A 27,380-nucleotide genomic window follows, 5' to 3' on the forward strand; every position below is an offset into this window, starting at 1 on the left:
ATGAAGGAGGAGGATGTCCTCAAATTCCTTGCAGCAGGAACCCACTTAGGTGGCACCAACCTTGGCTTCCAAGTGGAACAGTACACCTACAAAAGGAAAACTGATGACATCTACATAATAAATCTGAAGAGAACCTGGGAGAAGCTTCTGTTGGCAGCTCATGCCACTGTTGCCATTGAAAACCCAGCTGATGTCAGTGTCATATCCTCCAGGAATACTGGCCAGCGAGCTGGGCTGAAGTTTGCTGCTGCCACTGGATCCACTCCTATTGCTGGCCGCTTCACTCCTGGAACCTTCACTAACCAGATCCAGGCAGCCTTCCGGGAGCCAAGACTTCCGGTGGTTACTGATCCCAGGGCTGACCACCTGCCTCTCCCAGAGGCCTCTTACGTTAACCTGTCTACCATTGCTCTGTGTAACGCAGACTCTCCTCTGCGATAATGTGGACATTGCCATCCCATGCAACAACAAGGGAGCTCACTCCTTCCCAGTGGGTCTGATGTGGTGGATGCTTGCCGGGGAAGTTCTGCGCATGCGTGGCACCATCTCCCGTGAACACCCATGGGAGGTCATGCCTGATCTTTACTTCTACAGAGATCCTGGAGAGATTGAAAAGGATGAGCAGGCAGCAGCTGAGAAGGCTGTGACCAAGGAGGAATTTCAGGGTGAATGGATTGCTCCAGCTCCTGAGTTCACTGCTACCAGTCCAGGTGGTGGACTGGTCCGAAGGTGTGCAGGTGTCCCCGTGCCTCTTCAACAGTTCCCCACTGGAGGCTGGAGTGCTCAACCTGCCACTGAACACTGGTCTGCAGCTCCCACTGCTCAGGCCGCTGAGTGGGTAGGAACAAGCACTGAGTGGTCTTAAGCAGTTCTTCCACAAACTCTTAAAATGGAAATAGGTTGATGGAAAATAAACAGTTTCTTAAAAAAAAAAAAAAAATCAGCTGGCTGTACTTGTGTGAATCTATTTCCAGGTTCTCTATTCCATTTTATTGATTTTTGTGTCTGTCCCTTGGCAGATATCACACTGTCTTGATACTGTGTTTACAAAGTAAGTCTTAAAATCAGGTGGTGTGATTCCAACTTTTTGTTTTTCAGAATTGCTTTAACTTCTCTTGCCTTGCCATATAAATTTTACAATAAACTTATTTACATCTACAAAACTTCTTGCTGGGATTTTCATAGGAATTGCATTAAATTTGGAGAGAATTGACATCTATACTATGTTGAATATTCCAATACGTGGACACAGTATATCTCTCCATTAATTTAGATCTTTGATTAGCATTTTGTAGTTTTAAGCAGAGTTTGTACATGTTTTGTTACATTTATACTTAAATATTTTTCGCTCCCCCTCCTTTCCTCCTCCCCCTTCCCCTCTCTCTCTGGAGTGATTGTAAATGATTTTAAATTTTGGTTTCCAGCTGTTTATTGCCAGTACATAGAAATACAATTGATTTTTTTAACTTTTTTTTTTTTTTTGGCTGCCTTGGGTCTTCGTTGCTGCGCACGGGCTTCCTCTAGTTGCAGTGCGCGGGGGCTCCTCTTCGTTGTGGTGTGCGGGCTTCTCAATGGTGTCTTCTGTTGCGGAGCACGGGCTCTAGGCACACAAGCTTCAGTAGTTGTGGCTCGCAGGCTCTAGAGCACAGGCTCAATAGTTGTGGCGCACAGCCTTAGTTGCTCCGTGGCATGTGGGATCTTTCTGGACCAGGGCTCGAACCCGTGTCCCTTGCATTGGCAGGCGGATTCTTAACCACTGCGCCACCAGGGAAGCCCTACAAGTGATTTTTGTATGTTAATCTTGTATCCTGCAAACTTGCTAATAAGCTAATTTATTAATTATATGTTTTTTTTAGATTCCTTGGGACTTTTTATGTATACACAATCATGTCATCTGCAAATAGAGACAGTTTTTTTTTCTTCCTTTACAATCTTTTCTTTGCCTTATTGCACTGGCTGGGACTTCCAACAATGAGAGTGGTGAGAGACGACATCCTTTCCTTGTTCTTGATTTTAAGAGAAAGGTGTCCAGTCTTACACTATTAAGTATGATGGGAAGCTGTAGTTTTTTTGTAGATGCTGTTTACCAGGTTGAGGAAGTTCCTTCCATTCTCTTTTTGCTAAGAGCTCTTATCATAAGTGGGCACTAAATTATGTTAAGTGGTTTTTCTGTATCAATTGACATGATCGTATGTGTTTTTTTCTTTAACTTGTTAATATGGTAGATAATACTGTTTGGTTTTCTTACACTGAACCAGTCCTGCATCTTTGGAATCAACTTTACTTGGTTGTGGTATATCATTCTCTATATACTGCTGGATTCAGTTTGCTAACATTTTGTTGAAGATTTTTTGTGTTGTTCATGAGAGGTATCCATCTGTGATTTTTCTTCTTTTGTATTATCTTTGTCTGGTTTTGGCCTCATAAAATTAATTAGGAAATGTACCTTCCTCTTCTGTTTTCTGGAAGAGATTGTGTAGAATTTGTGTTACTTCCTTTTTTTGTGTGCGTGGTAGAATTCACCAGTAAAACCATGTGGGCCTAGATATTTCTTGTTCTAAATTTTTTTTTAACTATGAATTTAATTACCTTAATAGTTACAGAGTTATTCAGATGATCTATTTCATCTTGGGTTAGTTTGGTAGTTTGTTTTCTAGGAGCTGGTCCATTTTATCTAAGCTGTGAAATTTATGTGTGTAGAGTTGTTTGTGTTGTTCTCCAAGTATAATTCAATGTTTATGGGATCTTTAGTGCTATCCCCTCTTTCATTTCTGATAATCATAATTTGAGTCTTCTTTTTCTTGTTCTCTCTTTTTTGTCAGTCTTGCTAGAGGTCAATTTTATTGACTTTTTCAAAGAACCAGCTTCTGGTTTGAATTTCTTTATTGTTTTTCTGTGTTCAGTTTCATTTATATTTGCTCTTTATTATTTCCTCCCATCTTCTCCCTTTGGCCTTACTTTTTCTAGTTCCTTGAGGTGGAAGCTTAGGTTATGCTTCCATTCTTTTAAAAATACTGTTCAGTGTTTCCAGAATACTCCTTGCTTCCCTGAAGAATTCCTGTTTGTCCATCAAAACTCTGTTCAGATGCCACTTCTGAGATGGAGTAAGGTTGTAGCCAGCATTTCCTCTTCAACCCCAAATAACCCCCCAAACTTGTAAGAATCTGAAGCTGAAAGAACCACAGGATTTAAGTGGTGCTGGGAGAGAAGTTCTCAGGAGCCTGGCCTCTTTCCAACCTCCAGTCAAATGGGGTCAGACTCTACCCCAGGCAACTAGAGAGAGGTCTGGGGTGGGGGTGGGGGGGCGGTGTGCATAAAAATGCCAGCTCAGGGACGTCCCTGGTGGTCCAGTGGTTAAGACTCCTCGCTCCCAATGCAGGGCACCCGGGTTCCATCCCCGGTCAGGGAACTAGATCCCACATGCTGCAACTAAAAGCCCGCATGCCACAACTAAGACCCAGCAGGGCCAAATAAATAAATTGTTTTTAATTAAAAAAAAAGCTAACGTGTAGGCTTACAGTTTGTAAGGTTATATTGAGTTTTGCAACTCAGTAGCAAGACAGGAATTCTCATCCCCATTTGAGTGATGAGGGAACTGAGGTCCTCACTGCAGGTCTAACTCATTTCCAAATGGAACTCTACAGAAGCTAAACCAATCTGGGCAGAAAGCCCCTTCCCACTGGTCTTGGGGAGCCACCAACCCCCAGGTGTTGCCCTGCACTTTCCCGCCAGGGGGCGCACGTCCGTACTCCCAGGTGTTGGGCAGTGACCGAAGAGCTGGCGGCGGGTGGGGGTGGTGGAGGGGTGCGAGTGGGTCAGGGGGGCCCAGGGGAGCTGTGAAGGCTGGACCTGCGGTTCATAGCTCGCGTCCCCAGGGAGGGGGAGGTCAGCCCTGCCAGACGCAGGGAAGAAGGACGGGTCCCCGTGAACTGCAGAGGAGTCCCGGAGAGCTGTCCTCCGCCAAGGGCCGGGCCTCGCCACTCGTTACCCGCCCTCAGTCTTTGGGCAACAGGAACCTTGGGCGGGAGGTCAGTTCTGCCAACTCTGCCACACCTCCTCTGACCCGAAGAACTGCGATGGACGCGAGAGGGCAGACTTGACTTCAGACCCCTTCGCGATCACGTTCTACGGAACTCGCTGCCCTCCCTGCTATCTTTGGAAGACCCTTACCCCCAAATCCTCCACGCCCCTACAATAGCCTCCTCTCCTCTCCCCTTCGGGACACCTCCGCGAACCGGGGACTCGGATTGGCCCAGGAAAGCTGACCTCCCCTTCCCAGACCCTCCCCAGCTCCGACTTGGTACACGCCTCCTGCCTCTGCGCCCCGCCTGGGAGGCGTACACGTGGTAGATCCCATCACCCCCGGAAGCCTCGCGTTACTCAAACACATCGCGCGGTTTTGCGAGCTCTCAGGAAAGGGGCGGGAGAACGGAGGCCAGGAAGGCGATTCGTGGATCCCGCGGGCTTGGCTGCAGGGGCCGAGCGCGCGTGCGCACTCGGCACCCTTTTCAGGAGCCAGGAGCCAGGAGCCGGCTGGGTTCTAGCGCTCGAGCGCTCCGGCGGTGTTCACCTTTCCTTCTTGGGGCCTGGGGGTCGCGAGAAGCGCCCTATATTCCGGCCGGTCGGCGTAACGCTTGAGTGCCCTGGCAGGGGAGCGGGCCGCGGCGCGTGGAGAACACTGTGGACCGGAGAGAGTAGGCGCGGAAGAGCTGGGGAAAGGGGGCGGTGGAGGGGCCTGGAGGTTGGGGGCGATGTGATGAATGAGTAGGAACTGGGGGTGGGGGAGATGCGGGAGCTTGAGGTGAGTGGAAGGGAATAGAGGCGTCGAGTGCGCCTTCTCCCGGCTTCACCCTTTGGGCAGGAAACGGGGTGGGAAAGGAAGCGTTGGTCGCTCGTCACCCCTGGCTGATCTCGTCTCTTCCTCGTGCCAGGGCTCACAGCATGGCCGAAAACCGAGAGCCCCGCGGAGCCGTCGAGGCTGAGCTGGACCCGGGGGAGTACACCCTGCGGAAGCGGCTCCCCCACCGCCTGCCCCGGAGGCCCAATGACATTTATGTCAACATGAAGACTGACTTCAAGGCCCAGCTGGCCCGCTGCCAGAAACTGCTGGATGGAGGGGCTCGGGGTCAGAACGCATGCAGTGAGATCTACATCCACGGCTTGGGCCTGGCCATCAACCGCGCCATCAACATTGCCCTACAGCTGCAGGCTGGCAGCTTCGGGTCCTTGCAGGTGGCTGCCAATACCTCCACCGTGGAGCTTGTCGATGAACTGGAACCAGAGATTGATACGCGAGAGCCGCTGACCCGGATCCGCAACAACTCGGCCATCCACATCCGTGTCTTCAGGGTCACACCCAAGTGATTGAGATGAGGCTGGCCCACCTTATCCGCCCACCCCCGTACAGCTAGGCTCAGATGTGGCTCTTCTTGGACTGAGTACTGTCCTGGACCTTCTTCCAGAGCCATGTAGGAAAAAGCCTGTCCCCTCGCAGCCCAGAGGACTCTGAATTGAGAGGGCAAATACTGTCTTTTGTTGGGCCCAAGCAGTGGGGCCTCCTGAACCTTTGTGGTCTGTAACCATTGTCGTATACAATAAAAAGTGTCAAGTTGTGTTGGTGCCCTGCCACCACGCTGCACTGCCTCTCCCCTGTGTAAATTCTGGAAAGGAGAGTAGGAAAGAACTTTACAAGGATTTAGGTACAGTAGGGGCACCCCAGTGTTTCCTGCCGTCACAGAAAGCATAAATTGTACTACGGACACTGCAACCTAAAACCAACTTCAGTACAGTGCAGAAGCCTGACAATTCCAATGTTTGCTTTAAAATATTTCATCCTCACAGAAGAAGGTAGGGCAGATAAAGTATATACTCTCACCCGCTGGAGTGCAGCTGGGGTGTAGTTGTATGCTAGGAAAGCATCAGGTTCTCTGCTGGCGGTTCCCAGGCACAGGAAGGGTGAGGGTTTAAGGGTGAAGAGGGCAAACAAAGATGGGGGCCTCCTTTGTGTCAGCCTGTGGTAGGGACTGAGACACTGCTTCATTTGATTCCTGGTCCTGTGGGGCCCAAATTGTTCTAAACAGCTATGGTCCAGAGCCCTTCAGACCCTTGTGGCTGGGCTGTTCTAAGCAGGAAAGGATTGCCTTTCCTTTGAATTACTGGGCACACAGGTCATAAGTACTTTTTTGTTGGGATATTTGTAGGAGGAGCTGATTTTTCATGTTTATCAAACAAGTCACCTAAAGCAATTTTTATCAAAGTGGGTGGTGACCGATATGTGGGTCTTGAAATCAATTTACTGGGTCAAAGGCTTTTAAAAAGCAAGTAAAAAAAAAGTACAACTTCAATGATAATATTTTGTTGACACTTTCAGTTATAGATGTGTATATAGACACATACGTGCTAGTTATGACATCAGTTTTACTGTTGGGCGAGGTCACAGGAGTTTGAAAGCCTTTGATCTAAACGTTAGTAACAGAATTTGGAAGGCAGTTTGGTTTGGGGTTCTGAAAATTAGCCTCCTTGTTTAACAAAACCTCTCCCTCTGGCTTGAGTATTCCTGTTGACGAGGGATTCATGCTGCGGAAGTGACTGCCAGCCACTCAGGAAAGTGAACTCCTTACAGAAGGACTAGCTTCATTCTAACAACTAAATACATGCTGAGTGCCTACTGTAAGCCGAGGCCTGGGCTGGGCCCTGGGGATACAAAGATGGGTGTGAAATGGCCCCTGCCTTCAAGGAGTTCACCACTTAGTTGGGAAGGTGGATATACCCATTTTTTGTGAAATGAGTAAGATGTGTTACGTAAGAAGTAAGAATAGCCACGATACAGAAGTGTGGAGAAGGAAATGGCTAACTTCCTGGTGAGGTCTCAGATGGTTCCATCTTTTGACCTGGGTTTTGAAGGATGAAGAGGAGCTTGCCAGGCAGAAGAGAGGGGAGAGGGCATATCAGACAGAGGGATCAGCGTGCACAAAGGGGATTCATGAACAAGCAGGGTGTGTTCTGGGACTGGAGGGTCACTCGGGCAGCTAGAAAGTAGCTGCGCGGGCTTTCTCTAGTTGCGGCGAGTGGGGGCTACTCTTCGTTGCGGTGCGCGGGCTTCTCATTGCTGTGGCTTCTCTTGTTGCGGAGCACGGGCTCTGGGTGCACGGGCTTCAGTAGTTGTGGCTCGCGGGCTCAGTAGTTGTGGGTTGCTGGCTTTAGAGCACAGGCTCAGTAGTTGTGGTGCACGGGCTCTGCGGCATGTGGGATCTTCCCGTACCAGGGCTCGGACCCGTGTTCCCTGCATTGGCAGCCGGATTCTTAACCACTGCGCTGCCAGCGAAGTCCCTCCCTATCAGCCTTGACTGCAAGACTCCCTTGTCCAGGAGCCCCCAGTAACGGAGTGGGGAGCCGGCAGGGAGCTGGAGGGAACTGTGTGTGTCCCTGCACGTATGTGCTCCGCTCTCTGCTCCTGGCCTGGGCCCAGCAGAGGTGGTGGCAGCAGCCCTTTTGCATTTGGTTTGTTTTGGCAGCTACGTCTCCCAGCTTATTTGTTTGTTGTTTCTACTCCGAGTTCTCTCACTGCTTGCCAGTGGGGCTTCCCTCAGTGGCAGGTCTGCGGAAACAGCCCCTAGTCATTGCCACCGAAGGAAGAAGGGGTGTGAGGGCAGGTAGGGGGCGTGGGGAAAGCTCCCGCATCTGTTGGAGTTCATGCGTGGTGGACCGGGCAGGGAGCTCTGCATTCCCTCTGCAGGGAGGCCAGTGCCGGCCTCTGCTTCCCTCCCTCTTTGGTTCTCTGAAGTGTCTTCCATCACAGCTTGGGAGGTGATGGGGGTAGAAGGCGTGTCCAGGTGCAGTTTCCCTCCCTTTTGCTCAACCACTATGGAGCCCACAGAGAGTGCGAAATGACCTCCTACTTCAAAAACAGATCCCCAGAGGCCAGATTGGAAATGCTCGTCTTGGAGGTGAGTGTAGACCTTTTCTCGTCATCCGTGGTATTATTGAGCATGCACTGGTTGTATGGAATCTGTGTTAGGCGCCAGGTCTGCCTGGAGAGGTATAAACTCCTGGTTCTCTAAAAACTAATAGGAAAAAGGACAGATTTAAAAAGACAAATCATTTACGTGGTGCTTGGAGTTGTCCTAGCATAGTAAGGGCTCAAAAAATAGTAAGGGCTACTATTGTTAGCTTGAGCCATTTTGCTAAGGAATGGTTTGAGCCTCTTCATGGGGGTGGGGAGAGGGGAAGGAAGGTGATTTGTGTGTGTTTGGTTTACAAGGCTGGGTTATTAGTCCTGTCGGCTTTTACTTTTGTGGCACGCGTGGCAGGGAAGAAGGGAGGCCCTCAGAGCACATGAACTGTTTTGGATGGGCGGATGATCCTAGGTGAGTTCCCAGTGCTTGGTCAGGAGTTCGGGGAACAAACCCTGGAGCCTATAGGGAAGTTGGACTAGAGGCATGTGTCAAATGTAGTTCCTTAGGGAAGAGATATCCCGCTACACGGATTTGGGGGTGAGGCAAATGTTATCCCACCAAGAGAGAAGTCTGTGAAAATGACCACTTATGACTCCATCTTCCTAATGACATTATGGGTGCTTTTTAATTGATGTGTTTTGGTTTAGCCATATTTTCTAGTTGGTCAATGATCCTGTATTGTTTTTGTAACAGGAAAACGTTATTTTTTTTTTTTTTTACAAAGCCTGTTCCTTTGGTCTGTTCCCTAGGTGGGGTGATCAGGGGAGTTCCTTATCAAACTGCTGAGACGACTTCAAGGAGAAGCAGCGATTCCGTTGTGCAATCCAGTAACTAATAAATATCTGACAGATGAATGGCTGGATGTATGCATGCACAGGAGGACAGCTTGTTATTGGCTACCCTATAACAAGTCTCTGCTCCCTTAGAAACACCAAATATCTTTCACTGGAAGTGTGCAAGCAGAGGGTGGAAGTTCACCTTCATGGGATGTCCTAGGTCCCTTCCAGCTCAGAGTCTATGAATCTCGTTTGCTGCAAGAAAAATATACTTTCCTGAAAGTACTAAAATTACTTGCTGGTTGATGAAATAAGACATGAACAGAAGGTCTTGCTTATATACAGATCGGAGGATGCCTCTGTCAAGCAATAGGTTCTCGTAACTCATTGGTTATCAGTGAGCCATGAACAATTTGGGAAAATATTTGCTAAACTTGGAGGTTTAAGAGTATGTCTAAGGCTTCTATAAACTACCTTGAGTAGATCTTGGCCTATGTTCCTCCAAGTAGGAAGAGCCTAAAGAGTTCACGCAGGGCTTCCCTGGTGGCGCAGTGGTTAAGAACCCGCCTGCCAATGCAGGGGACTTGGGTTTGAGACCTGGTCTGGGAAGATCCCACATGCCACGGAGCAGCTAAGCCCGTGTGCCACAACTACTGAGCCTGCGCTCTAGAGCCCGCAAGCCACAACTACTGACCCCGCGTGCCACAGCTACTGAAGCCCGCGTGCTTGGAGCCCATACTCCTCAACAAGAGAAGCCACCGCAATGAGAAGCCCGCGCGCAGCAACGAAGAGTAGCCCCCACTCGCCACAACCAGAGAAAAGCCCGCGTGCAGCAACGAAGACCCAACGCAGCCAAAAATTAAATAAATAAAATTTAAAAAAATAGAGTTCATGCAAAATCCTTAAGCCCCATGTTAACAAAATGAAACTTTTGTGTTCACGACTGCACCCCTGCAAAGATCTTAAATGGGAGAAAGACATTACTCTCGTTGATATGGCCAGTAGTGTTTTAAGTTAGGATTTTCTAGTTTTATTTTTGCATGGACAGGAAAGCTACTCTGACCAACTTAGCAGCTCTGTCTTCTGATAAAGGATGGGTGCCATGGGAAGGAGCTTGGGAATATCCAGCCATACTTGTGAGCAAGAGATCCTAAGATGGGGTTGACACTTCATAGAAACCTAACCTGGGGAAGTGTTTCTGGATCCCAAGGTGGAGGTCTTGGTGCTTTGGGCGCCCTCCTTCAAGGACTCAAGCACTGGAGGAGAGGCAAGAGACAAGTAACCAAGGAAGCTGGCCTGGTAATGCTTCAGGCCTCATTCAGTCCAACGTCCTTGGGACTTCTCCGGGCCTCCCTTGGGAGGAGACCCATGTTAATGGGACAAGAAACCCCTGTTTGGCCCCAGGCTTTGAATAAACTAAGTGTGAGACTTGTCTTGATATCTGTGTCTTCACCCCCGCCACCCCCCAGCTCCCACAGTGATGCCATTTCACTCAGTTTTGTTCAGTGGCAAGTTTCTGCAAAGAGCAGTGGATGTGTACACCCGGCGGTACCTCCATCCGCACCCCACTATCCCCATGACCTTTACCAGTGAGTTGTTTGGTAAAGGTACAACACCGGAGATAAGGTGTCATGAACCCATGCCCAGCTCCCCAGAGGGAACAGTGGAGGACGCCGGAGGAGGGCTGACGAATATGCTGCAGATTCGGTCTCCAGGCCTCCAAAGCCAGGTAGCAGCCACAGTAAAGCAGAGGGCGCCGTGATAATTGCTAGCATTCATTGATTACCCTGTGCCGGGCATTACATAATCACACGACAGCCCTGGCAAGCGATTACTAGAGTTTTTTACCATCCCCAGGCTCAGACGTAAAGTCACTTGTCCACGTCAGGTGCTAGTGGCACAGCTCAGGCCTCCAATCTGGGCTCCCTTGTTTGCCAGACGAGCCCGATTAGCCTGCTGAAGCCACAGAGCTGCTCGCTGAGAACAGACACCCGGGTGTCTGGTTCTACTGGCTACTCTGTGGCCAAGTAAGCAGAACTTCCCTCAGTTTCTCCAAAGTGACCTTCGCACAGGACTTCCTTTTGCTGTCTGGCAGGAATCCCTTCTCCAAGTCCTCACTCCCTTCCCAGTTCCCCAAGCGCCAGGAAGCCCTCCCCCACCGCACCCTCCAAGGTCCCGGCCACCTCACTTCCCAGCACAGAAGGTCTTTTGGGCTGCTGGCTGAACTCCCGAGCCCAGCTGAGAAGCCACTGCTTGGAAAGGAGGAGGGAGGAGAAGTCCAGAGGCCCCCCTCGTCCCCAACACGACTCCAGGCAGCTGGGACTTCGTGCTGCCTGGGGGTCTGCGACAGCTCAGGGGGCTGTAAATTTGCTTCTTGGATTTTCAGTCTGAATTGGCTGCCAGGAAGACTCCATGGAACAGAGCCTGCCTCCACCCCCGCCATCCTCTGGTTCAGACCCCGCCTCGGGGGGCTGCCTGCTCAGGAAGTAGATGGAGGCCTCTGAGGCCCCCACGAACCCAGAGCTAGGTTGTCCAGGCATGGCTCCAGCAAGCATTCAGAGGATGAGGAGCTCACTTCCTCCCTCTAGGTCTCCCATTCTCTGGCTGAGGTGTCTGGAGTGGAGGGACCACACAATGCAAACCACACTTGAGGGAAGCCCATAAACAGGCAACATGCTGGGTGCCCAGTGCCACGCAGGTGAACAACACCTGCCTACACTGTCCTTTGCTCTCTCCTCCGGTTAACAGAGCACCTGTGCTGCATGACTCCAGAGAGTACCATTCTCATCAGGGTCGATATGAATGGCGCCCCCTGGAGTTGTGCAGTGCTCAACCGTGACAGCTGTATATGGTGGCCCGGTCAGGAGAGGCCTAAGACGTGTACATAAAGGATGGCAGCCCAGAGCAGGGAGACAGCTTCCTGCTGGGGTATCAGGGAAGGCTTCATAGAGGAGGTAATGCTTGGGTTTGGGCTTTTGAGAGCCATAGTGGGAGGGGGAGGGTGATCCAGGTGGAAGGCACATAGTGAGCGAAGGGCAGGAAGCAGCAAACCATCTAACTGAACTCACGTGATGCAGGAGAGTGGGAGTGAGCAAAGTGGGAGAACAGGCTGGAAAGGTGGGTGGATGGCAGAGCACAGAGGGTCTTAGTTCAGAGGCAACCGGGAGCCACTGCAGGCTCCTGCTCTGGGGGAATGCCACGAACGAGCTATTCAGTGGGAAAGTTACTCTAGTGGCAGGGCTGGGGATAACTGGAGGGGATGGTGCGGAGACCCTCCGCGGTGGTCCTGGCACTGGTCCAGCCCCCTGTCAGAGAAATACAAACAGGCAGATGGAGGGGGCACTGGCAGGGGGGTGGTGGGCATCGGAGGGAGAGCCCTGGGTAGCTTCCTGCTCCTCAGGGGCCCCTGGTGTCAAGGCTGGATGGATGGACCCTACTGGGCAGTATCCACAAGCACCTGGGTTGAAGTTGGCTCCTAAACCAGCCTCTGCCCTCTTGGTAGGATTACTACAGCTTAGGGATTGGGTGCAGGGTGGGCTGAGATCCTCTACTCTGCCCTCTCTCCCAGGCTGCAATCGCAGTTCTCTCTCCCAAAGCCCCAGCGGATGAGCCAGCATCACCCCCGTCCAGCAGGCCCCAGCAGCTAGGGGCTGGGTGCTCAGGGCCCATCTCCCTTTCTCGAAGGCAGGGGCCTGGGGACCTCTGACAAGCTGGTGTGAGGGCAGAAGCAGGTCCCACAGCCTGAACGGCTCCTCCTCTCCTCCGGCTGTGTCTACTCCCCCCCACCCCCGATCTGTCCCCGGCCCCTCTCCATGGTCAGGTCAGGGCAGTGACGCAGGAGTCAGGGGACCCAGAGAGCAGAGGCTGGGGGGTGTGTTGTGGGTCGGGACAGAACGCATGTGTGGACGTGTGTGGACGTGAGTGTGCGTGTGCTTGTCCCACAGCTGGGATCTTGTCCCAGAGCTGGGCTCTGAGGGCCAAGTGGGGCTGGGAGGCTGCCTGGGTGCTGAGGAGGAAACGGGGACCAGAGGACGTAGTGAGGTGTGCAGAGCCACAGCAGCTGCACACCAGGTTCGGGGAGGACCCCGAGAGCAGGCTCGCAGTGAGCGGAGGGCAGGGGAGCGGCTCGGGCCCTCGTTAGTTCCCACGAGCCTCTGCCTCCCCACCCCTCGCATTCATCTTTCTGAACCCCTCTTTGATCAGGCTCCTCCCCCCACCCCTTATCTCCCTCCCTCACCTCTGTCACCTCTCAGCAGGCATCCCTGCCTGCTTCATCAAAAATTGCCACCTCCTCCAACACTCCTGGGCCTTTTTAGTTCTTTTAGCCATTGGAGCGCCTCTATCTTTTATTCATTCTCTGTGTTTATCATCCATCTCTCCACTAGAATGTCAGCTCCACCAGGGCAGGCATTCTTGTCTGTTTCATTCACTGCTCTATCCCCAGGTCTCTGGCCAAGAGTAGGTACTCTTATATGTATATTTCTTGAATGAATGAATGAATACTTCCCATCTTTCCAAACAAACTCCAAATTCTTCAGAGGGGCATTCAAGGCCCTTCACAACCTGACCTCTCCCTAACCGCCACCCTAGTCTGATCTCCACCTCTCCCTCCCCCACCCCACCTTTCACCCCAACACACCTGACCCACCAAGCACTTGGCTGGACCGGCTTCTGCACCCACCTCACATCTTTTCCCATTGAAATCTTACCCACCCTTCAAGGCTGAGCTTGTTGTCACCTCCTGCATCAAATCTTCCTTGATTTCCCAGCTAGAGGTGAGCTCCCCCTCTTCCAAACTCTCACAGCTCGGATCTGCACACTCCAGTCCTCGTGCACAGTTCCGTGTCCCCACCTTATCTCTATTGTAAACTACAAACGCCAGGAGGCAGGACTTAGGGCTCAAAACACCTTTTTGTCCTGAAAAGTTCTTAGTCAATTGTCTTGCACGAAGAAGGCACTAAACGCATGAATAAAGTATCTCTAATATCATGGGACTGGGGAGGGAGTGAATGAACGTATAAATAACCGCCGGTATTTGTAGGACTTCCCTGTCTATTATGAAAGCTGCATGAGCTGGGACTGGTGCTTTCATGAGGCCCATTTGACAGGTGAGAGCACTGAGGCTCAGGGACTCAGGCCACTTTCCAAGGTTTGATAAGCCAGCTAGCCTTGGACTCCTGCCCCCCCGCACCCCCCCCCCCCCCGCTGCCTCAGGGCTTCCTAGAAGCCACAAAGGCTTAGCTGCAAATCCCAAGGGCCATCACTCTGGGGGTTCACTCTATTTCAGAGTTCCTAAGAATTTTACCATGCAGACTAACCTAAAAGTTCAATTTCTGGGTTTTCAGGGTCCTCAAAAGTGAGGAGTGGGGGAGAAGACCCCCTCAGATTTCTTGCTTTGTGCGGCCCCGTTAAATTTCTCAACAAGAACACTGGTTTCTAGAACAAGAACTAGGATCGTGAGAAGGAGGCCACTGACTTGCCCCGCAGGCACCTTCCGGGCTTCCAGCCCTAGCTGCCTCGCAGGAACCCAGACAGCCCCAGCTCTGAGTCCCCGCCCAAGACTGGGACGCCCCCTTCCCTGGGGGGACGTCGGGGTCCCCAGCCTTTCCCAGAATGGCACTGCTCTCGCAGCGCAGCCTTCTGCCCGTCCCGCTGCGCGCACCCAGCCGCCCCTCCCGGGACCCTGGGGTCCGACGACGGGGCGGCAGCTCGGCTCCCGCCCCGGCGAGCCCCCGACCCAGGCGTCCTGCCCCCGGCTCTGACCCCTCCGCCCCCCCCCTCCCGCGACCCCTCACGCACACAGCCCCCCCCCAACCCCCCACACGCACGCACACAGCTGATAACAGCCCCGACCCCCGGCCGCCGCCGCAGTTCCCCGGGCCAACAGTCCCCGGGCCAACCCCGGCCGGCCGCCTCGCCGCGCCGTCCTCCGGACCCTGGCCCCGGGCCCTGCGCGCTCTGCCCCGACCCCGGCTCGGCGCCCCGGACGGCGGCCCCCTCCTTCGGGCGGCGGGGTGGCTCTGCCCCGCCGAGCTTCCCGGGATGCGGGCCCCCGGCGCGGGCACCCGCCGAGCCCCAGGTCGCTGAGGGGCCGGGCGAGGCGCGGAGATGGGGGTGCGCGGTGAGTACTCCCGGCCGCGGGAGCGCCCGCCCGCCCGGCCCCTGTTTGAGGAGGAATTTACCGCTGGGGCTGTTGGCCCCGGGGTGGCCGGGTTCAAGGACCTGCGACTTGCCAAGGACCCCGGAAGGGCAAGGGGGGTGGGGCAGCCTTCACCTGCCGGCCGGGCTGGGGGAGTCCCCGGGAAAGTCGGAATCTGAGCTGGAGACGCGATGGAGGACTGGGGGTCCAGGGAGAAGAGGGGCGGCTACGTGGGTGCCGAGGGAGCTGATACCTGGGTCTGGGAGCAACAACTCGGATCTGCGAGAGGGGAAGCCTCTGTCACACCGGGATTGAAGTTTGGCCGGGAGAAGCGGATGCCGGTAGCTGGGGGGTGGGGTGTGCACGCGGCCGCGGGATTGAATGAAGGCAAAGGAGGCAGAGCCTGAGCGCTCGCAAGGTTCGGGTCGGGAGGACTCGCAGGGCCAGAGCAGCGGGATGGGTGAACGTGCAGGTCCAAACCACCCCTTCTCCTGCAAGTCCCGGCCTCACACTCAGCCCGGCTCTCTCTCCTAGAATGTCTTCTGCTGCTTCTGCTGTCCTTGCTGCTGCTTCCTCTGGGCCTCCCAGTCCTGGGCGCCCCCCCACACCTCATCTGTGACAGCCGAGTCCTGGAGAGGTACATCCTGGAGGCCAGGGAGGCCGAAAATGCCACGGTGAGGCCCCCTCCCCAGGACCTTCCACAGAACTCACCCTCAGGGGTCCAGGGTCTCCCCCAAGATCCAGGAACCTGGACTCCCCCCTGGCACTTGGTTCAGGGGTGGAAGCGGGGAGCCAGAGCCCCCAGTAAAAGAGTGGTAGTCCCCAGTGCACACCTGGAAGCTAGGTAAGGGGCGAAGCCAGCAGGAGCCCCTGGGGCCCCTGACTCCAGGCTTGTGCATTTCAGATGGGCTGTGCTGAGGGCTGCAGCTTCAGTGAGAACATCACTGTCCCAGACACCAAGGTTAACTTCTATGCCTGGAAGAGGATGGAGGTGAGTTCATTTTTTCCTTCCTCTTGGGGAGTCTCATTTTGGGAACCTCCTAGGGCAGGAAGGAGAATGATAGAGAGAAGAAACAGAGCAGCAAAGATGAGGGCTGAATGGAATATGTTCATTCATTTATTCATTTGTTCATTCATTCATTTAACAAAACTGTTTGCTTGGGGCTGCCGAGAGGGAGGAGGGCGGGGCTGGCTTGGGCCAGCTAACTCCGAGTCTCCACTCCCTTTAGGTCCAGCAGCAGGCTGTGGAAGTCTGGCAGGGCCTGGCCCTGCTCTCAGAAGCCATCCTGCAGGGCCAGGCCCTGTTGGCCAACTCGTCCCAGCCATCCGAGGCCCTGCAGCTGCACGTGGACAAAGCTGTCAGCGGCCTGCGAAGCCTCACCTCCCTGCTTCGGGCACTGGGAGCCCAGGTACGTGTAGGACCTTCCCTCGCACTTGTGTTTGCCCTTTCTGTAAAATGGGAGAATGGCCCTGCCGAGGAATCCCTGCTGCAATTCTGTCCCAAGTTCCCTCTCTTGCCGGGGTCCCCACCGGTAACCTTCTGTTCTCTCCTCGGCAGAAGGGAGCCGTCCCCCTTCCAAACGCAGCCTCCTCTGCAGCGCCGCTCCGAACATTCACTGTTGATACTTTGTGCAAACTTTTCCGAATCTACTCCAATTTCCTGCGGGGAAAGCTGACGCTGTACACAGGGGAGGCCTGCAGGAGAGGGGACAGGTGACCCGGCGCTCCCACCCCGGGCACGTCCACCACCTCGCTCACCACCACTGCCTGTGCCACGCCTTCTGCACCTCCACTCCCAACCCCTGTCGATGGGCCATCAGCTCAGCGCCAGACTGTCCCACGGACACTCCAGGGCCAGCGGTGATTGATATCTCAGGGGCTAGAGGAACTGTTCAGAGCTCAACTCAGATCTAAGGATGTCACAGGGTCAGCCTGAGTCTCCAAAGCAGGAGGAATTCAGAGAGTTCAACTTAAACTTGGGGACAGCGCCATGCTGGGGAGACACTGATACTCATCTCAGTGCCTTGCAGAACCGTGCTGCTGCGTGATGCTGGGACAAGCTGGAGGGCAAATAATTCCTTTTGCACCTAGCAAGCAGGGACAGGACGGACTGGAGAATTTAGGGGGCAAGCCATGAATTCTCCGGGTCTCATGGGGACTCCGTGACAGCAGAGCCCGCTGGATAAGGAGGGTGGTGGGAGCCGTGAAGATGGGATGGGGGCTGGCTCCTGGCTCTCACTGGGTCCAAGTCTGGTGTATTTTTCAATCTCACTGGCAAGAACTGAAACTGCAACCTGGCTCTTGGCTTTTCTGTTTTCCTGGGAGACCCCTACTTCCCTGGCTCTGCCCCCATCCTGGCAGCAGGCTGCAGGTCCGGGAAACCAGAGGTGGAGGGGGCCGGGCCCTACGTGCTGCCTCGCATGGCCCGTCTGACCTGTTGACCCCACTGGGCCTGAGGCCACAAGCTCTGCCTGCGCTGGTCAATAACGTGGCTCCATTCAAGGCTAGTCCTCAGTAGGCATCTGGCCCAGGAGAAGTCTTTTTTTTTTTTTTTTGGCTGAATCGCACGGCTTGTGGGATCTTAGTTCCCCAACCAGGGATGGAACCTGGGCCTCGGCAGTGAGAGCACGGAATCCTAACCACTGGACCGCCAGGGAAGTCCCCAGGCTGATGTCTTTAGTGAGCCTCGGCTGCCAGCAAGGACACAGGAGCCAGCAGGAGGGGCCCCTTTGGGGGCTGGCGGCAGCTGCCCGTGCTCCCTGCTGGACCCTCTTCTCTGTGGCCGCTTCTTCTAATGCCACAACCCCAGCACCGGCCTTTGCCATCTCAGCACACAAGCCCCCTCTAAATCCAGTGGAACTTTCCTTGCCTGGGGATGGTTACCAGGAATGCTCTACCCTGAAACTTGCCAAAGGGGCAGTAGTAGAGTGGGGTACAGTGGGAACCAACTTCCCAGACAACCATCTTGTTGATCAATCGCTCTGCCCAGAGCTACTGCAGGTAGTTCACTTATATGACCTCGTTTTACTCCTCACACAGCCCTGGGAGAATGGCACTGCAGTCATTCCCATGGTACAGATGAAGAAGTAAAGTACCTTGCCTGAGGCCAAGATGACAGGATCCCCCATCCTCCCAGCACTCAGCCCCTTCCCTCTTCTTCTTATTTCTGCCACATGAGCCCTCCCAGCTCCCCCGGGATGGGGGACATGGGACAAACTCACTCCAACTCCACACTTGATCCCTACTTGCTTCTTTCTTTTTTTTTTTTTTTTGGCCACACCGCATGCGGGACCTTAGTCCCCCAACCAGGGATCTAACTCGTGTCCTCTGCAGTGGAAGCACAGAGTCTTAACCACTGGACCGCCAGGGAATTCCTACTTCTAATTTTACCCTTTTCCCTGACAATCAATTTCAAATTCCTTCCCAGAAATAATGTTTCAGCTGCAAAGTAACGCCCAAGAGAGACCTGTGCAGATAGCAAAAGCTGTCACAGAACTGTGCGGGAACCCCTGATCCTGGCCATTATCGTACATGGATGGGGGGATCGGTCTTTCACTTATATCACAAAACGGAGAAGTCAGCCTGCACCCCGGCAAATATGCACAAAGCAGGGAATGTTTTGCAATCTACGGCAGGAAGAATATGGGCAGGTTGGGGGGTTGGAGGGTATTTGCCAAGTAGATGTGTGTGAGAGGGTAGGGGTGAACTTGTGGTGGGAGGAGTCAGCCAAGGGCAGGACCCAAGGCGAATTTTCACTCTGGCCAACCCTGCTTCTGGGCTACAGTGCCCTCTTCAGGTCCTCTTGGGAAATGCTAGAGTAATCTACAAGCTATAGAACCCTGAGGACTCTGACCTTGTGCATTTCGATAAAAATTCCTGTTATGATTTCCACACATGCCATCCGGTTCTTGCTCCAGCGCTGTGAATCAGGAAAGAAGGAATCTCTCTTTCTCGCTGGCAAAACTGAAGCTAAGAGACTTGTCCTGAAGCCCAGGGAATCCAGCTAGTAAGTTACAGCTGGGACCTGAACTTGAGATTTAGAACTCATAACCCCAAAGTCCTGTCCACCTTTCAGCCTGATGTGCTGCCTAAACATCCCCTGGATCTTTTTTCCTCCTGACCTTATTCCTCGACTTCGTTTCAGACTTCTTACTGCTTTCAATTAAAGAAAAAAAAAAAAAAAAAGGAGTTAACAGAACCTGAAGTATATGACCTGGGTCAGGTGTGATGGGCGAGTAGGTTAAGAATGTAATTTTAAAACATACTTTAGTAAAGCAATTATACTGCAATAAAGATGTTAAACAGAAAAATTAAATCACTTTTTCGACTATAGAACTTCTCACAGACTTTAGTGTGCTAGCGTGCTTGATAAATCTCTACGGAAGGAATAGGGTTTCCTATTTCATGAACTTTTAGACAGGAGTCCTTTTCTTTTTCGTGGAACATCTTACAGGACAGATGGAACAGTTTTAGAAACTCTGATTTAGTAAATAAAAGAAATATATTAAAAAAATACTTTATTCCACATTTACGGAGTGCCTACCGTGTTCCAGCCTTTGCACTAAATGCTAGGAAACTTGGAAAGACGGTCTGTGCCACTCACAGCCCAGTGTCCTCCTAGAGCGGGCAGTCCTGGTGGCAAAAAGACAGGTGCTCATGAATGTAGGCGTAGACAGAGCCAGCTTGGCATGTGACTGAGTCCTGAGGGGGAGGGGGCGCTGAGAGGCCTGGATGGGAAGAACCTGGTGACACCCACAGTCCCTGCGAAGAGACACAGATATGCAAGGAGGGCGTTGCCAGATTTCCCAGGTTCTTCAAGTGCGGACCAGGGGTGTAAAGTTTCTTCTGCACCACTGTTACGATGATTAACAACATATTAATCTCTGGCACTTACACGATCTGCTCTGATTCTCACCATCACTCCATGAAAAAAGGAGGACAGTAGGGCATCATCCTCTTTTGTCAGACAGGGAAAGTAAAACTAAGTTCCTCCAGGTAAGTGACCAAGCCAGCTCTTCTGACTTCCGGGTGGGACAGGAGCCAGCTCAGCCCGGTTCTGAGTCAGTGGGTTACATAACTGTTTCATGGAGACGCATTCTGTTTGTAGAGTGCTTTGCGATTTCCAAGGTGCTTTCCCGGGCAGTCTCACATTTGCTCTCCTAACCCCATGAGGAAGGCAGAGACAGGAGAGGAGCCCCGTTTTGCAGAGGAGGAAACCGAGATCCGGAGAGATTATGAATGGGTCTGGCCCAGGTCGTAAGACACTGAGAGGACGTGTCAGGACCAGGAGCCAGGCTCTTGGACTCTGGGTCCCTCTTCTACTAGAAGCAAGGATCATGGGGAGAAGAGAAAGCAGAGGGAGTGGACAGAGGGGAGGAAACAGCTTCAGTCAGAGAGGCATGAGTCCCATCCATTTCTTGCTACCAGCTCTTTCCCGCTCCATCCCCTGCCCCCGGTGCCCACTTCCTCCCTGGAAAGGCAGAAAGTGCCTATCACCCTCCCCACCACCAAATCTCCCAGCACTGGGGCCCACCTCATCTGCCTCCTGCAGCGCCAGCTCCCACCTCGACTGCAGCCTCTTGGCTCTGGGTACCACTGGCCCAAACGGTCTTCCTGGGCCTGAGCATCAGGCTGACCAATGCATCCGCCTGACCCCAGCCTCCAGGCCACCTGGGATTCTCCTGGAACTACTCAGTCTACTGGTCTCCCACAGTAGGTGATTGTTGCTAGAGCTGAGTTAGCTAAATGAGGCCTCTCAGACACTGGCATCTAGGCTGAATGTTAGCTACATTATTTCCAGCTGGTCAAGGCTCATTCCTCTTAAAATTCCATGATAAAACTGTGACATTATAAAAGATTATTGGCAACAGAAAAACAGATAGCAGGATGGTTTCCCAGCCTACGTGAGTCATGCCCAAATGTCTATAAACTCCCTCTTCGATTCTAAAAAATGAGTTATTAAAAAAATTATACCACACACACACAATTTCTGGTTTTTAAAAAACCTTAGCTGTGCTGGTCTCTCCATCTTACAGATGAGGAAACTGAAGCCCAGAGCAGATGAGCAAAGTGTCCAAGGACACACAGGGAAGCCAGGACTGGCTGCAGCTTCCTGGAGTGATTCCCAGGTTCTTCCACATCCCAGGGTCCCTCACACCTATTCCTGTCAGTCTTGTCAGGTGACAAAGCCTCTGGGGCCTTGCCCGTTCTGGACTCCCCAAAAGGCAGAGCCCGTGGTTCCCTCCCACACCACATTCCTTCCTGTCCTGCCTGAGCACCAACCCCCCACCCCCAGACAGGCTGGAAGCTGTGACCGTCCAGCTCTGCGGCGCCAGAGGGAGGTCAGCAAGAGCAGCCCTCGGAGGACTTATTGCCTAACCTGGAGGGGCTGGGGATCAATTGGCTTCTGCTGCTTTTCCCTGGGTTAACCCTTTCCTGGCTCTGTCCCTTTGTTGAACGCTCTCCTAACCTGCTCTGGAGGAAGGGGAGATCGGGGTTTGGGCTGGACATCCTTTACACCCCCAGCTTTTATATAAAGGGGCAGAGGATCTCTCTTTTTCGGGATTGACCCCCTCCGTGGGCTCTGTGGGTGCTCACTTGGGCAGAAGGAGCCCCCAGGACTCCGAAGGGGGTTGGGACTTCCCGCTCCAACACCTGGGGCATGACAGCACCGGCCCCTCCCTGACAGCTCATGAGAATGGCTGGCCCAGGCAACCCTGTCACATGTCAGGGGCCAAGGCCAGGCACACTGGGCATAGATTTGACGGTAGGGACGGGGGCTGCCAAAGTAAAGGGAATGAAACTGAAGATTTCTAGGAACACCTGGGCGTGGGATACAGGAACTCTGGATTCACGATAGTTCATCTTGCTGCCAGGCCAGCCCACCAGCCAAGACAGAGCCACCAGCAAGCGTCAATGCTGTGTTTAAGAAGCGGCAAAACTACCCTCTCAGCTGCATTCTCATGTAGACTCGCTATTGATGAAACTGACAAAGGCAGATCTGCTCTGGCTGGGATGGAACCCCGGCCCCATTTAGATGCACTTCAGGGAACCATGGGACTTGGCAGGACACCTCGTAGGGACCGTCAGCACCATGCCCTTCTGCTGGGCAACTGACATCATTTCTCTAGAGCTCAGTTTCCACATGCAGGAAATGAGGACAAGAATTTTGCGATGAAGAGAACATGAGATTGGCACGTGAAACAGGCACATGAAAATATGCTCAACATAGCTAATTATTAGAGAAATGCAAATCAAAATTACAATGAGGTATCACCTCACACTGGTCAGAATGGCCATCATCAAAAAAATCTACAAATAGCAAATGCTGGAGAGGATGGGGAGAAAAGGGAACCCTCCTACACTGTTGGTGGGAACGTACACCTGTGCAGCCACTATGGAAAACAGCATGGAGGTTCCTCAGAAAACTAAAAATAGGGCTTCCCTGGTGGCGCAGTGGTTGGGAGTCCGCCTGCCGATGCAGGGGACATGGGTTCGTGCCCCGTTCCGGGAAGATCCCACATGCCGTGGAGCGGCTGGGTCCGTGAGCCATGGCCGCTGAGCCTGCGCGTCCAGAGCCTGTGCTCCGCAATGGGAGAGGCCACAACAGTGAGAGGCCCGCGTACCGCAAAAAAAAAAAAACAAAAAAAACTAAAAATAGAGTTGCTGTATGATCCAGCAATCCCACTCCTGGGCATATATCTGGACAAAACTATAATTCAAAAAGATACATGCACTCCTATGTTCATAGCAACATTATTCACAATAGCCAAGACATGGAAAGCACTTAAATGTCCACCGACAGATGAATGAATAAAGAAGATGTGGTACATATATACAATGGAATACTACTCAGCCATAAAAAAGAACCAAATAATGCCATTTGCAGCAACATGGACGGACCTAGAGATTATCATGCCAAGTGAAGTAAGTCAGAAAGAGAAAGACAGGGACTTCTCTGGTGGTCCAGTGGTTAAGACTCCAAGGCAGGGGGCCTGGGTTCAATCTTTGGTCAGGGAACTAGATCCTGCATGCCGCAACTAAAAGATCCCGCATGCCGCAACTAAAGACCCGGTGCAGCTAAATAAATAAATATTTTTTAAAAAAGAAAGAAAGCAAATACCATATGATATCATTTATATGAAGAATCTGAAATTTGACACAAATGAACTTATCTATGAAACAAAAACAAATGAAACAGACTCACAGATATAGAGAACAGACTTGTGGTTGCCAAGGGGGAGGGGGCTGGGGGTGGAATGGAGTGGGAGTTTGGAAGTAGCAGATGCAAACTATTATATATAGGATGGATAAACAACAAGGTTCTACTGTATAGCACAGGGAACTATATTCAATAGCCTGTGAAAAACCATAATGGAAAAGAATATGAAGAAGTATATCTATATATGTACAACTGAATCACTTTGCTGTACAGCAGATTAACACAACATTGTAAATCAACTATACTTCAATAAAATACATTTTTTTAAGAAAGAGGGAGAACATGAGATTCAGTTAGGTGAGCCGGCAAGAATTGCTGTTTGCGGCTCCTGGAAAGATCTCGATCCACTTGCATCCCCCACTCCTGCTACCTTGACATCAGCGTCCATCGGCCCCTCCCATCTCTCACCTTCCACAACCTCCTCTCCCATCTCCCTAGCTCTGCCCAGCCCCTCCTTCATCCATAACCACCTGGGGATGCTGGAGTAGCCTTTTGAAAACGCAAGTGGAATCAAGTCACACCCACTGCTTCAAAACTTTTGGTGGCTCCACAAAGCTATGGCATTCAAGGTCCTCCAAGACAGGGCCCCTGCCTACACACACACACACACACACACACACACACACACACACACACACAGGCTCAGCTATCCTCCAAGTGTCATGCTCCCTCTAAGCTTGAACATTCCCTCTTCCTGGAATGTGCCTTCCCAACTTCTTTGCCTAGTTACCATCTCTTGGTATTTTTTTTTTGGCCACACCGCGTGGCATGGGGGATCTTAGTTCCCCGACCAGGGATCGAACCTGCGCCCCCTGCAGCAGAAGCTCAGCGTCTAACCGCTGGACCGCCATGGAAGTCCCTCTTGATACTTCAGAAAGCTCCTCAGGTGTCACCTCTTGCCAAAAGCCTTCCCCAACCAGATCCCTTCCCTTCCTGTCATCAGTGACCTGAGTCACGGATTCCTTTTCCACGCTCCGCTCCGTAGCAAAGCACTTATCTGTCCAGCCCCAGGAATGCACATTGATACAGCTGTCGAGCCTGGCAGAAGGTGGGAAGGGGTGGGCGGCGGAGGGAGGGCTAGCATTGGCAGGGCTGGGAGGTAGGGACTTGCTGGCTGTGGGCAGCACCACCAGGGAGCTTGCCTGGGAGGGGCACTCCTGTGACCTTCTTGCCAGCAGAACCTTCTCCATTCACCTGCCACTTCACAGATAAAACGGAAGCCGCTAGATGTGCACCGGCATGGTGCATCCCCCCACCGCCCCACATCACAGAGCTGGCTTTTGCCCCTCCTGCTGTTTTCGTTCTGAACTCTTCCCACCCACCTTCCCATGAGTATTTATACAGGCTCAAGTTTCTCTTATTTTGAAAAGACCTTACCTTGTCCTAACTTCAGCACCTGCCCTCCGAGTCCCCTCTAGATGGCCAAACAGCCCCAAAACGCTGTCCCCTCCTGGTGGGATTCCTTCTTCAACTTCCGCTCCCTCCTTGAACCCTCCAGTCTGATTTCCTCCCAACCAGGCTCCTCAAATGGCTTTCACTAAGGTCCCTATAATGAACCACGCCCGTTACACAGGAAGGCCTGGAAACATCCTTGTCGTGCGCATAAGTATGCAGAATGCATGGAGAGCCCGGCCACCCCCTCCCGGAGGGAGCCACCATGAACAGCTGTCTGTGTGTCCTAGTTCCATCTCTACACCTCTACTCAAAACACGTGCATATGAAATTAACACAACATTGTAAATCAACTACATCTCAGTACAAAAAAAAAACCTCATCTGTCTATGGGCCCTTGGGTTGCTGTCACCTTTCTGCTATTTTGATAACGCCACTATAAACATAGGTGTACAAGTATCTGTTCAAGTCCCTGCTTTCAATTCTTTTGGGCATATACCCAGAAGTGGAATTGCTGGGCAATATGGTAATTCTACTGTCAATTTTTTGAGGAGTGCCATTCTTTTTAATACCTGTATAATATTCCTTTGTATAAATAATATTCCTTGAATACGATCCAAACACACAACTCCTGGCAAACATTTAGGTAACCTCGATTTCTTTTCCTATTGTAAATGATGCTGCAATTAATGTCTTTAAGGTATGTACATCTTTGTGAAAATACGCACGTACTTATGTGGGAAGATTCCTACAAAGGTATCGCTGGGTCAAAGATAAGCACGTCTGAAAGTTAAACGGTCATTGTCAAATTATCTTCTAAGACGTTTTCACCAACATGCAGTCTTAGCATCAATGTATTTTAGTGTGTCTACCTGCATTCTGGCCAACACTCAATGCTTCAATCTTTTAAATTGTTGTCAACATGAAAGTTGTAGTTTTGACTAGCATTTCCCTTCTTATAACAGAAGCAGAACATTTAAAAAAATTTTTATTTCATATTTATTTATTTATTTTTATTTGGTTGTGTCAGGTCTTACTTGTGGCTTGCTGGCTCCTTAGTTGCCGTATGTGGGCTCCTTAATTGTAGCTCACCTGCTCCTTAGTTGTGGCATGCAAACTCTTAGTTGTGGCACTCATGTGGGATCTAGTTCCCTGACCAGGGATCAAACCCGGGCCCCCTGCATTGGGAGCGTGGAGCCTTAACCACTGCACCACCAGGGAAGTCCCAGAAGCAGAACATCTTTTCCAACGTATACTGGCTGCTTGTAGGTCTTCCTCTGTGACTTGTCTTTTTCAATTCTTTGCCAAGAAGCATTTTCAGTCCTCACTTTACACCATCTTTCCGTCGCCTTGGATACTGTTGCTAGCTATAGAACTTTAGGTTTGAAATGGTTTTCTGTTGGAATTCTGCAGACAATGTTCCACTGCCTCATAGAATCCGTGGTTGCTAGTGAAAAGTCCCGTGTCACGCTGATTCCTGATCCTTAGTACGTGACCTGCTTTCTTCTGTCTGAAAGTGTTTAGGATCTTCTCTTCAGCCCTGATGTTCTGAAATTTCATGACGTGCCTTTCATGGGTCTCTCTGCATTCATCGTACCAGACCCCTTTTAATCAAGAGGCTCCTACATCTGTTCCGGGAAATCTTCTTCTGTGGTTTTTCTTAAGTAATTTCTTTTCCTTTGTTCTTTCTTTTTTGAACCCTTCTGGTTGAATGTTAGGCTTCCTGGACCAACCCTCCAAGTCTCTCCTTTCTTTCTTTCTTTCCTTCTCTCTTGCTCTCATTTTGATTTCTCTTGATTTCAATGTATAACTCTTCTACTGGCTTTTAAATTTCAGCGCTCACAGTTTTCATTTCCCAGAGCTTTCTTGTGTTCTCTGTCCAGTGTTCATGGCATCCTCAGGAGGGTGCCAAGCGAGGAGGGGTGGGGGTGAATAAGGTGGCCTGGGCCCCTCACTCCGCCTTTCTCCTCTCCCCTGAGAGCTGCTTCTGAGGTCCCGCATGGCTCCTCCAGTCTGGACTCTGCTGCTGCTGCTGGGGGCTGCCTGGGGCCAGGGCCTCATGCCTACCCCTGCCCGGTAAGCTGGGCTCAGGGGGCAGCTGCGGGTGGCTCTGAGGAAGAGCGAGGGGCGAAGCTGGAAGGGGCAAGTGGGCTAGCGATGAAGGGCACGGCCCTGGTAAGGAAGGTGGGAGTGATGGGTGTGAGAAGGATGCTGAACAGGAATGGGTGGAGCCCCGCAGCCCACAAGCCTGGACCTGAGATGCGTGAGCAGCTCAGTGCGAGCAGGACAGAGCTGAAGGGCGAGGAGAGCGGAAGGAGGTGCAGAGCCGGGGAGACAGGTCTGAGCATGGCAGGGGAGGAGAGAGGGGTCGGGCCCTCAGAAAAAGGACAGCACCCAGAGCAGACCCAGCGGACAGACAGACAGCAAGTAGGAAGCAGCAAGAAATGATGGGTGGCTTGTGTCCTGGAGCTTGTTTGAGGGGATTTGAGCGAGCAGGACTTGAACTACTAAAACAAAGGGCCGTTCTGTGTGGCCCCCACCACCTGGAAAAGGGCAGCCGGCTTCTCTGTGGAATCTCCAAGGTGTTGCTCATCTGTGTGTTCAGTTGGGGCAATACCATCCCTGACCCCTACCTGGCAACGTGGGACCCATACAGTCCCTACTCTGTGGGGAAAACTTGGGCTGTAGCACAGGAAGAGCTCGACCTGAAGGAAGGAGATTGCTCAGGGCCAAACGCTTAGGCTCTGCGAAACCGGTTCTTTCTCATGCGAGAGAACCCCGCGTGACGTCCAGGGCATAGAGGGGTGGAGGGACCAGTGGGGATGTGAGGAACTTGGAGGGGAGATGCTTTCTAGGAGACAGATGACAGCTTAAGGTGAGAAGGCTGTGAGTGACCT

At 52.1% G+C, this 27,380-nt stretch overlaps 3 protein-coding genes and 1 pseudogene across 4 annotated transcripts in view; all 4 read left to right on the forward strand.

Moving 5' to 3' along the window:
- On the forward strand, window positions 1–926 carry LOC309972769 (small ribosomal subunit protein uS2-like; annotated as a pseudogene). Its single transcript has one exon. The product of its transcript is annotated as a small ribosomal subunit protein uS2-like (transcript).
- Window positions 927–4,527: 3,601 nt separating this feature from the next.
- On the forward strand, window positions 4,528–5,619 carry POP7 (POP7 homolog, ribonuclease P/MRP subunit). The gene is made up of 2 exons (XM_082856917.1): window positions 4,528–4,694; window positions 4,932–5,619. Exon 2 carries the CDS (start codon window positions 4,942–4,944, stop codon window positions 5,362–5,364), a length of 423 nt encoding a protein of 140 aa, XP_082713043.1. The 5' UTR covers window positions 4,528–4,694; window positions 4,932–4,941; the 3' UTR covers window positions 5,365–5,619.
- A 9,220-nt stretch (window positions 5,620–14,839) lies between these two features.
- Window positions 14,840–16,587, forward strand: EPO (erythropoietin; the record flags this gene model as incomplete). Its single annotated transcript, XM_082856836.1, has 5 exons — window positions 14,840–14,852; window positions 15,405–15,544; window positions 15,775–15,861; window positions 16,100–16,279; window positions 16,429–16,587. The coding sequence occupies 5 exons, from the start codon at window positions 14,840–14,842 to the stop codon at window positions 16,585–16,587; spliced, it is 579 nt and encodes a 192-aa protein (XP_082712962.1).
- Window positions 16,588–26,640: 10,053 nt separating this feature from the next.
- Window positions 26,641–27,380, forward strand: part of ZAN (zonadhesin) — a gene marked incomplete at both ends in the record, with an annotated part of 32,221 nt that continues 31,481 nt past the window's right edge. The window contains one exon of the mRNA XM_082856837.1: window positions 26,641–26,821. Coding sequence (XP_082712963.1) covers window positions 26,641–26,821 — 181 coding nt within the window. The remainder of the gene's footprint in view (window positions 26,822–27,380) is intronic.

This window comes from Leucopleurus acutus (assembly GCF_964270905.1).
Source record: "Leucopleurus acutus genome assembly, chromosome: 16".
Classification (NCBI taxonomy): domain Eukaryota; kingdom Metazoa; phylum Chordata; class Mammalia; order Artiodactyla; family Delphinidae; genus Leucopleurus; species Leucopleurus acutus.